This window comes from Silurus meridionalis, chromosome 15 (assembly GCF_014805685.1).
Source record: "Silurus meridionalis isolate SWU-2019-XX chromosome 15, ASM1480568v1, whole genome shotgun sequence".
Lineage (NCBI taxonomy): Eukaryota > Metazoa > Chordata > Actinopteri > Siluriformes > Siluridae > Silurus > Silurus meridionalis.
The window spans coordinates 24,053,416-24,065,253 of NC_060898.1; the positions used below are offsets into that span (position 1 = coordinate 24,053,416).

Here is an 11,838-nt window from a genome sequence, read left to right on the forward strand (position 1 = left end):
AGTGATTAAACAGATCATAAAAATTCCATCCAAAAGCAATAAAAGTGTTTCATTAGATAACGACGTGGCTGCCAGAAGTGCATGAGTGCCATCCTTAATGTCTTCATTCTTGTCCAATAAAAACATCGACATGTTTATTTGCAAAAAAACACAATATAATCCTTTCTTCATTATATTCTTCATCGTGTTATATAATTAAACTGTTCAACATTTTTCCGAGCCTTTTTTCTTGACTTTGTATGTTTTGGCCTGTTTTAAACTTGAATCATTTTATAAAATATCCTGCATTCGTCTTTACTCTCTAACCTGCCAGTTCTCACCAAACATGCAAAACCCTCTGCATTTTTTATTGCAAACCGAGAGCAGGTTATAGACAGCAGGCGGCGGCGTCTGAGACACTCCTCGTCTTTTTTCCGGCTCTGAAAACACTGCACTATTGTCTGTTCACTCTCTCCACTCCTCATGAAGAGTCACTGAATGACATGCATTCAGCTAATGAGTAGAAAGACATAGCGCTAATGCTAACGCTAACGCTAACGCTGCTACTTAGGATGATGATGACAATAATAGCAATGAAGACAAAGCATAAAAACATAAAATTGCATTATGAGTCACAGAAAAAAAACATTCCACATCTGTAATGTATGAAAACGGAACAGTAGTGTTTTTTAGCTTGACCTCCTCCACTTCCCATCGGGGCAATTCCCATCTTAAAGACCATTCAAATTCTTTCACAACGCTAAAGAACTTCGTCAGATGATGACATTTCGGAGGCCTGAAAGATCAACACGATTGGAGTTCTGTAGTTCTGAGCTGGAGCTTCCTAAGGAGAGTCTGAGGCTTTCCATGCCTGAACTCTTTAATAAGCTTTGAAGGCTACAGTGTTCAGATGTTCTAGAGAAAAGCTCTTTATGGTAATGTTTGGAATTTGCTGCATAAAAACCAATTTAACTGCAACCTTCAAGATCTTGAAGCCCATCAGCAGAAAAGTGTATAACAGACTTTCAGAATTATAAACACTCAGCATCAATTTATCAGTCTACACAAACGTCATTAAAAAGTTCTTATATATAATTAAATCATGAGGATATATAAAATCCAGTCCCCTACCAAAAAGATTTCACACTTTTTTCTCATTTCGTTGTCGACTGAAGGACTGAAACTAAAACCAAAACCAAAACACATCTAACGAGCAAAGATTCTACCAGCATTTACAATAAAATATATCAAAACAGACACCCAAAGAAAATGAAGCTCAGTTTATATCTATGGCACATGGCACACTCCTTTATCCATACAATTCTTTTATTTCTACAGCAGAGCCCAGGAGTCTGACAGAGCTGGGATTTAAACTCACAACCTGTAGAGAAGAAGGCTGCCATTTCTACCACTTTCTACCACCATCTTTACACCCAAACTGATGACTTCCAGTGTCTGTAGGCTGAACTCGTGTAAACAGAACTTTATTATAAAGATCAGGTGTGTTGTGACAGGACCTTAATAGCATGTGTAAGAACTTATTCTGATCTTCTGATCTGGAATTACTGGGACACCTGATCTTTCCTGCCAAAAGTGGTTCTTCTCCAAACTGTTAGCACAAAGCTGAAGGCACACAACTGTACAGGACGTGTTTGGATGCGGTTTAAAATATTTGCTTTCACTTGAAGATGGAAACCCAAAACCTGTTCCAGCATTGCAATGCCCCTGTGCACAAAACACACTCCATGATGATCTGCTGTAGATGGTTTGGAGAGGAGGATCTTGAGTGGCTGCTATAGAGCTCTGATCTCAACCCTACTGAACGTCTTTGGGATGAATGTGAACGCTGACTGCACCCCAGACCTTCTCACCTTCTCATCACTACCTGCCTTTATTAACACCCTTTTTAAAGAAAATACTAAAAAATTTAGATTCATGTCAGAAATCTAATCAGGTCCAACTCTGAGCTCTCAAATCTCCAGAAAACATCATACAGTGTCGTTTAATCAGTCAATCGTTCCATGTAAGATAATTAGTGTGAACTGAAATGCTGTGTAATGAGCTTCACTCCAAACTATCTAAAAACCACAAAGGCTTTGCATGACACTGCAGGACCAGGAGAACCAGCAGATCAACTTCCTGTTCAGGTCCAAGTGCTTATTCTGGACAGAGAGAACGTGCTGAGAACCTGGGTGACGTTTTAGATGCTTCGTTCTCTCGTCCCATCATCTGTGAGTGTCATTTACACACAATACACACTGTTTAACTAAAACAACTAAATCATTACAGGTTTATCTTCAGCTGAACCTTAATACACATAAAACATCATAAAATGGATTCAGGACTGGATTCTGAAGCTGCAGTTTGGTGTGTGTGTGTGTGTGTGTGTGTGTGTGTGTGTGTGTGTGTGTGTGAGAGAGAGAGAGAGAGAGAGAGAGAGAGAGAGAGAGAGAGAGAGAGAGAGAGAGAGAGAGAGAGAGAGAGAGAGAGAGAGAGGTGTGAGAGAGAGAGAGTGAGAGAGAGAGAGGAGAGAGAGAGAGAGAGAGAGAGACAGAGAGTGTGAGAGAGAGAGAGAGAGAGAGAGAGTGAGAGAGAGAGTGTGAGAGAGAGAGAGAGAGAGAGAGAGAGAGAGAGAGAGAGAGAGAGAGAGAGAGAGAGAGTGTGAGAGAGAGAGAGAGAGAGCGAGAGAAAGAGAGAGAGAGAGACACCTCTGCAGCTCTATTTGTAATGAACACTAGCTGTGAGCGTGAGATTCGCAGCATGGTTCATGTTCAGACCTGAGTTTGCAATCCAGAAACTCCACTCAGATACAAAATCAGAGCCCAGCACCTAAAGCTTTAAGTCTGAGTGTGAAAACTATCCAAAATTATTTTCAGGACACTTTATAGTCAAACTAATCCAATAATTATACTATTTCAGTAAAACGTGTAAATGAGGTCACGTGTGTGGTGGTGAGTTTGAGTCTGGAGTTTCTTCATCATTTATTCCTCTCTAAATGTTCTGCTTGATGTTGAACTGATGCTGAACTGTATGTTGGTGATCAGTAGATGCACCGAGCGCCGATCAGAACACGTGTAAAACAGAGCGTGAACTCGATCCTGATTGGTGACTCGCTGCGTGTTTCACCAGTCACGTTTTTATCCTCATATATAAAAAGAAACGACTGATTTCACAAAATGTAGTAAAAAGTCAAATATTTGAGTTTGAAATGTGAAGTTACAGTAAAAATCTCCTCAAATGGAAAAACTTCAGTAAAATACAGACACGTGAAAAATCTACTTAATAACAATAACATTTCCTTCATTACTGTTCAACACTGACTGTGAGTCAGAATCGTTCTCCATAAACACAATAAACCGGTTCGACATTTTGCCACTCAAAGTTTCAAAAGTCTGGAATCCCTGAACCACAGAGAGCCTGTTTTTATAAGAAAGGCCACCCAATAAGAGTGCAGTGAAATACAACAGGAAGTGCTGACCAGGTCAAATGGCTTTGTGTGTGTGTGTGTGTGTGTGTGTGTATGTGTGTGAGAATGATTATTAACACTTCAATTACCACTAGTAATCATACCTTCCACACTTAATGAATATCTGAGCATGGAACTGATCAACTGGGCATGGACCCAACATCAAGCCTAGCATGATCATCATCTTCATACCATTGGTAAACAATCTGAACTACAGAAAATACTTTAGTACTTTTGAATCTTTTTGTCCCACTGATGCTTCACGCCATGTCCAGATATCAGCCTCTAAAAATTCTGCTCCATGCTGAGCAACTGAACCTCACTTCATTTTATCCTGGTTAAACAGCTGAGGTTTGAAGGCCATGGACCAAAGTGCAGACTTTTTCCAAACGAAGGCGACTTCATACACAAAGTAAACCACGAAGCAGCAAACAGAACCGTAATGGTTCTCTCTCTCTCTCTCTCTCTCTCTCTCTCTCTCTCTCCTCCATCTCCCTGCTGTCTCTTCATCTCATTACCCCATTAGCATCGAGCGCATGCTGAAGGCTGAGCAGACATGTAAAAGCAGCTGCAATTTAATAGGTGACATGAATAACGTTTAGGAAATCCTGTGTGGGACAATTTTCTCATCTCAAGACTTAATAGCTGCAGTTAATGACTTCTGAATTTCAATGAAGACACGAGGAGAGGACAGAGAGTGAGAACATGGTGAACATGTTAATGAATCTGAAACAAAAGAACAAACAGCATTCGGCAGAGAAAGCAGCCAGGAATGATTTTTAGGAATTAATGAGCAAGAAAACCAGGAGAAAATCTTAACAAACATGGAGAGAAGATGCAGAGCTCAGTGGAGAACCTGAGCTCGTTAGCAACCGTACCACTAAACCATGTTTACCTACTGTTTATTTTTTATTTATCATATTGATGTTCTGTATGACGCTTCATTCATTCATGCATGTGTTATAGAGCGTCACACTGAACACTGAGGAACACCATTCATTTTGCACTTCTACAACTAACACACATCTGTTACGCTTAAAAACAGGAATAGCAGCAGCTTCTTCCAGTTCCTTTCCAAGCATAACATACATTCTGAAGACAAATCTGTACATGAACACAAACTTCAAACATACAGATCAGAAACAGAGCACAAATCGAACAACTTGGACATCTCCAGCCTCTGACTAGAACATCTCACGCTCACACTCATGCTCGTGTTAAACACACATGGAAGTGCTGGAGTTTAGAGTTCACACTACATACACGGCTCTTCAATAAACCAAACTTCTGAAACACAAATAGTGGAAAAATAAAAAGGTTTGCACAAAAACCTTGAAGGTTCTCTTCTTCAGTCATGCTTTCTGTTCCCATAATCATTACATTTACACAATCATTACACTGCTGCACTTCCACACTGTTCAGAAAGATAAGGATCCTGCATGCTACTGTAATTAACAAGTTATATGACTCCAGGAGTCACCGAGAGATAAATAATATCATTTACATGGAAACTGAACTGCTGAACAAAACAACAGTGAGAAAAGTGAGAGACGAGGACGAGGACGAGGACGAGGACACGCTGCGTTTAAAGATTATAAACCACCAGTAATAATCCTTCAGCAAACATGAGGTTCATCATCAATAAATTATTTCCGTTAAACACTCAAATAGTAAATTATTACTCCATCAAAATATTTGAATCTACTAACAACTTCTCACTGTTTCATTATTACAGTGTTATAACACAGCACAGCTCAATCCTTTAATCTGATGGGTATATTATTGGGTTTTAAAGGAGGAAGGAGTCTCCAGTGTGAGCGATGGTAACAGTACAGTAACAGAGCTGGTGATGGACTGCATCTTTTTAGCTGCTAGAACATAGATCAGGAACTACATTTGTTGTGCAGATGTTAAACGGAGCTATAAATAGATTACATTTACATGTTTCTCTTGAATGCATTGTTGAACTTTGTCATGCATGTTTAATTTCAGAATTAGATTTTACACTTCAAAGTGCTACAGAACAGAAAAGACAATTCATTCTTAAGAAAGTTTATGAATAACCTGTAACAGCAGCTTCTCAACCGTGACCAGCCTCCACATCTCACGAGGATTATTCTGTTCCTTAATTCTGACCCTCGACATTCCCTGCATCGTGCATTACTGCCAACTTTTCCACCATCAATCAGTAACGGTTTTGTCTCATCATTTGGACGTTAGCGTAAATGTATTGCAGACACGTGTTGAGAATGACAGAGCCGTGGCTTGGATCTGTGAGCGTAATGAACAGTGTCCAGGCCTCAGCTTCTGAACCGAAGCCTCTGATTGTGAGCTGAAATAAAAGGTTGAGTGTGTGTTTATAAACAAGAAGGTAATGATCACTAATGTTCACTTTCTGTAGAGTCTGGAGCTGAACAGCAAACAGTCACAGTCCTGCTGACATGCAACAGAAGTCCTGCTGACGTGAAAAGGTATTTTATTTGAGACTCACATTAGCACTGATAGAATCCGAGCCGAAATATCACAGTGTGGGAAAAAAACGTGTGAATTTTTTTAATGGAAGGAGTCTCCAGTGTCAGAGGAACAATTTGAAGTTTTCCAATATCTTGGTCACAGAGGAGTTTACAATTACGATGTTTTGTAGGTGTTAACAAGAACTACACTGGGCGCTATTTAATGTAGCTACAAACGGATATAGTGTACAAGTTCTTCTTGTAATCAACAACTAATTTCCCAAGCAATAAAACACTTTCTGAAAATGAGTTCATGTTTCGTTTCTACATTAGCATGCATGTGTTAATACTCAACAGCCAGCCAGAGCTCAGTTCATATTAATATATCAATATGAGTTCAAGAACCTGGTGGAACAGTGGTGGAACAGTGGTGGAACAGTGGTGCTGCTGCAAAAACACTCAACCTAGACGTTTTTTGGTTCCACAACAGATATAAAGTATGAAAAGCACACAGAGAGCTGCTTTCCTCTCTCTCTCTCTCTCTCTCTCTCTTTCACTTACACACACACACACACACACACACACACTCACACACACGATGAGTAACGGCTGGAGTGTGATATGGATCAGAAGCTTCTCCACCCAAACATTCGTAAAGCAGAAAGAACTACAAAGTGCAGAACAGAGCACGGATATCTTACTCTTGAGGGCCTGGATCAGAGCTTTCCCGTCCTTTATAAGCTCCTTGATGAACTTGTTGGTGTTGTCCAGCTCCAGCTCGTGGGACTTCAGTCTCTCTCGGAACTGAGGACTGTCCAAGTAACAGTCACTGAACTCCAGAGCGGGCAATCCCATCCTTCTGCTCTCACAGCGCTCAGCTCTGCTCTGCTCGGCTCTGCTCAGCTCAGCTCTGCTCTGTTCAGCTCGGCTCAGCTCGGCTCTGCTCAGCTCAGCTCTGTTCAGCTCTGCTCAGCTCAGCTCAGCTCAGCTCTGCTCAGCTCCAATCTGCTCAGCTCGGCTCTGCTCAGCTCTGCTCTGCTCTGCTCGGCTCGGCTCGGCTCTGCTCTGTTTAACTCCGATCTGCTCAGCTCAGCTCAGCTCCGATCTGCTCTGCTTTGCTCTGTTCAGCTCCGATCTGCTCAGCTCAGCACCGTCAATCTCACCGCTCAGTGTCCAAGTGAGAAGAAAAATACGAAGAATATGAGGAAGAAGATGAAGGAAAAAAACAGAAGCGCTTTTGATCGCGTGTTTGTTGTTTGAGCTCAGCGCGCGCTGCAACACGCCGCTACAATGTAACAACCATCAAAGCCGCATCCCAAAATACACCACTTCCGGAATACACGCGTGAGTCCTGTATCTTTCTCTCTATCACTCTTTCTGTCTCTCTCTGTGTGTGTCCTGAGACTGAATCAGGCCGTCAGGAGGGTCGCAGAGAGACCTGTGCTCCTCTCATGTCAGCACGGAGGAGGAGAAGGATGATGATGATGAAGAGAAGGAGGAGAAGGAGAGGTGAAGTCAAAGACAATCCTCACACTGGAATCCTCTCTTCGCGTTTTAAACGCACCGAGTCTCCTAATTGCAGCTCCAACCTACCACCACACCGGTAATCCGATGACTGATGCTCCCTCAACCAATCGCATCTCGGGATTCCATGAGCGCAAAATCCGATAGGACGAGTGGAAATAACACGAGGAGGGCGGGGCGATCGAGACGTTGCTTGGTCGAGAACCATGACGTCATCACAAAAGCGGGGATTTCGCCTGCTCTCATGAGGAACCACACGCAGCTGTGTTTTCCACAATCAATCAATCTATCAATCAACAGGTTTTTTTCAACAGGATTCTGGAAGGCGAGAAGATGCCTGAGGAATGGAGAAGGAGTGTGCTGGTACTGATCTTTAAGAATAAGGGAGATGTGCAGACCTGCAGTAACTACAGGGGAATTAAGTTGATCAGTCACACCATGAAGTTATGGGAAAGAGTAGTGGAAGCCAGGCTGAGAGAAGAGGTGACCATCTACAGTATGGATTCATGCAGAGGAAGAGCACCACAGACGCATTATTTGCTTTGAGAATGTTGATGGAGAAGTATAGAGATGGTCAGAAGGAGCTGCATTGTGTGTTTGTGGTTTTAGAGAAAGTGTACGACAGGGTGGAGAGAGGAGTTGTGGTATTGTATGAGGAAGTCTGGTGTGTCAGAGAAGTATGTGAGGGTGGTGCAGGACATGTATGAGGACAGTGTGACAGCAGTGAAGTGTGCAGTAGGGATGACAGACTGGTTCAAGGTGGAGGTTGGACTGCATCAAGGATCGGCCCTGAGCCCTTTCCTGTTTGCAGTGGTGATGGACAGGTTGATGGACGAGGTCAGACAGGAGTCTCCATGGACTATGATGTTTGTGGATGATATTGTGATTTGTGGTGAGAGTAGAGAGCAGGTGGAGAAGAGCCTGAAGGGGTAAAGGTACACGCTGGAGAGAAGGGGAATGAAAGAATCAATCCTCATGTTCTGCAATGCGCTCTGGAGAAAGGAGTGAAGGCAGAGATTCCTGTTCTTATCAAATATACCATTTGAGGACTTTGACTGTAGATCTGCAGCTCTGTAGATCCACCTCTATATATATTCTGGTGATTCAGAGATGCTTTTCTGCTCACCATGCTTCCAAAGTGTGGTTCAGTTATTATGGAATTCTTGTCAGCTCTGGTCACATGACTCTCACTGAATGTTTTTTGTTTTTTTGCACCACTTTTCACCTGAAACCATGTGGGCAGTGACTGAAGTTCACTAAAAGTCCTGTCAAAAATATTATCAGATCCTTCTGGCAATGTACAAGCTGATTAGATTCCCATCTGAAAGAAAGATCTGCTTGATACCGAACCCTTCATCTCATACAGGAGTTCTGTCAAAACAGCTGCATTTATCTGAGATTATTTGGTTGGATGAACACACACACACACACACACACACACACACACACACACACACACACACACACACACACACACACACACACACACACACACACACACACACACACACACACACACTGACACATTTCTTTGCAAATGCATTGCACCAGCTTCCTCCTTGCATTTTGAAACCAGAGTAGAACATCTAAAAATACAATGCAGAACTCGAAGCTGAGAACATGATAATCATTTCAGTTGGTCATTACAAAAGAAACATCACCTTTAATCATCAAGCAGCAGCACTGGGCATCTGAGCACCAAATAACCATTACAATTCAATCATTCTTCTCACAGCGAGATCATCTACAGGGAGTTTCTTATTGTATCTCTCTAGAATGTGTGTCTAGAGCAGTCCTTTGGAGTTCTACCAGAAATCTGGAGAGTGTCATGGAAACTAAAGTATAAAGGAAATGTTTCTGGACAAACAACACAAATGCTTCCACTAAAATGATGTGTTTATGAGCAACTTTTAGAAAAGAACAGAATCCATTAATCACATTGGGAGAATTTCTGATCTTCCGAGTCTCAGAGCTGAGAGAGCGTTCTCTCTCCAGACTTTCAGTTGATGGTTCTGACATCATTCCCAAGATTCTGTTTGTAAGCTTTAAGGAAATAAAAGTAAAAAGCTTGAAGCCTGATGATTCCTGTTTCAGTGTCCAGGTCTGAATATTCAGAACAACTTCAAGGTGCAAATGATGAGGTTTTTTTTTTATTCCTCTGAACTGAATAGAAAGAAAATAAAAACGTCACGTGTCTTTTTTACTCTCTTCTGTGATTGGGGAAGTGGAAGCTCAGTGGTTAAGGCTCTGGGTTACTGATCAGAAGGTTGAGGGTTAAAGTCCCACCACTGCCCAGCTGATATTGTCGGGCCCTGGAGCATCGTGACGGAACCCGGCTTCCTCACGTCACTGAGATACGTGAAGAAAAAATGTCACTGTGATGTAAAATACATACCTCTTTCTTTCTTTCTTTCTTTCTTTCTTTCTTTCTTTCTTTCTTTCTTTCTTTCTTTCTTTCTCCCTTCCTTCCTTTCTTCCTTCCTATCTTGTATTGTCCCTGTGGTTCCTCTGGATGTTCTTTGGGATGGTTGTGTGTAATTTGTTTGTATATTTCTTCAGTGATTCAATTTATATAATGTCTTTTTATGATTGTTATTTGTTTTGCTTCTCATTGTGACTGGTGTTTATTTATTTGTATTTGTTTGTTTGTTTGTTGGACAGTGAAATGTAGGCATTAAACGTTTGCATTTCTTTTTTTGTAGCGCCCCCTGGTGCTTATACTAGTCCACTGAATGTTGTTTCCTGGTGTGTGTGTGTGTGTGTGTGTGTGTGTGTGTGTGTGTGCGCTTCACACTATCTCCTGTCCCTCAGTGATTAAACCAGTGACTGCAGCATCATTAGTGAACCTGATGTTGTTCATGTTCGCAGAGAAATTGATTAACACGTACACAGACACGTCATCAGTGTCACTTTATAATGAGCATTCTGTCTTTAGTGTTTTCTGGAGTCTTGCGCCACACAGTGGTCATTCTAAGAACAGAACAAGATCAAATAAACGACAGTGGAATCGTTTTACTGAATTATTTGGAGAACTAATTGGTAGAGAAGAGAAGAGAAGAGAAGAGAAGAGAAGAGAAGAGAAGAGAAGAGAAGAGAAGAGAAGAGAAGAGAAGAGAAGAGAAGAGAAGAGAAGAGAAGAGAAGAGAAGAGAAGAGAATGGAGAGGTGGAGGTGGAGGTGGAGGTGGAGGTGGAGGTGGAGGTGGAGGTAGCAGAGCTGAAGATGTTGAGATATTCGTTGGGAGTGACGACGATGGACATGGACGTTTTGGAGACAAGGTGAGGGAGGTGAGATTGAGATGGTTTGGACATGTGCAGAGGAGGGACATGGGGTATATCAGTAGGAGAATGCTGATGATGGAGACACCAGGAAGGAGGAAAAGAGGAAGACCAAGGAGGAGGTTTATGGATGTGGTGAGAGAAGACATGCAGGTAGTTGGTGTAAAAGAGGCAGATGTAGAGGACAGGGGGGTATGGAGACGGATGATCCGCTGTGGAGACTCCTAATGGGAGAAGATGAAAGATAAAGAAGAAGAAAAAGAAGAATCATCTGCCTTTTGTTTATTTGAAATGTTTTTTGTTTTTTAGCATTTTTGCTAGTCATGTTCTCATAATAAATTCCTGTATAGAACCATATTGCTCTTGATGATGACACTGGCTGTAAGATGTTACTCATTTACTCTAGAGACGATCCCCTTTCTCATATTCAATCCCCTTTTTTTATTCTGGGATTGGATGGATTGTGATTCTGGATATTCGGATGGTGAGATCTCTCACTTGTGTCTTCAGAGCTCTGTGTGGTGTAAAGCTGAAACACACATGAGATAAACTGCCACATGCACATTTACATAAAGTAAATTCTGCTGAGGTGATAAAAGGAAACCAGGTCTCGTTTCTCTCCAAGATTCCCACAAAAAGTGAAGGAGGGGAAAATAAAGTGATCCTGCTGTAACTAACGTTTAAAGAACAGGAACAGAACAGAAACAACTCACCAGTGTTACTAACTATCATGATATAGACTATAAAAGAGACTTTTTTGTGCTGTGGGGAGAAAAGAATCAGACACATTAGAATAATGTTTGGTCAGACAGACACTGGTCTGTTTCTGCTCTGTTCCCTCCCAACACGAGGATGTGGTTTAATGAAGACTCCTTCTGAGAGAACTTCTGTAACTCTGTCACTGTGGATGAAAGCGTCTGTTAAACACTGTAAATGTAAATGTTTTAACCACATGTATGAGTGAACACACTGGAAAGTGTCTCTCCACAAAGCAGTGAAGTTGATTACAGACTTGAAGACTTCAGAAGACTGACGTCAGTCTTCTCTCGTCTCTCCTTTCGAACATCAGGATGGAACACTGCTGCTGCTGCTGCTGCTCAGTCCCACGAAGGAAAGACCTCTGGCCCTATTTCAGCATG

The 11,838-nt window shown here is 41.8% G+C and overlaps 1 protein-coding gene across 1 annotated transcript in view; it reads right to left on the bottom strand.

Annotated features, from left to right (window-relative positions):
* The window catches only part of LOC124397689 (rho GTPase-activating protein 26-like), a 52,056-nt gene extending 44,325 nt beyond the window's left edge, over nucleotides 1-7,731 (bottom strand). Inside the window, exon 1 of the mRNA XM_046867331.1 lies at nucleotides 6,600-7,731. Within this exon, the coding sequence (XP_046723287.1) occupies nucleotides 6,600-6,753 (154 nt within the window). The 5' untranslated portion in view covers nucleotides 6,754-7,731. The remainder of the gene's footprint in view (nucleotides 1-6,599) is intronic.
* Nucleotides 7,732-11,838: the final 4,107 nt, after the last annotated feature.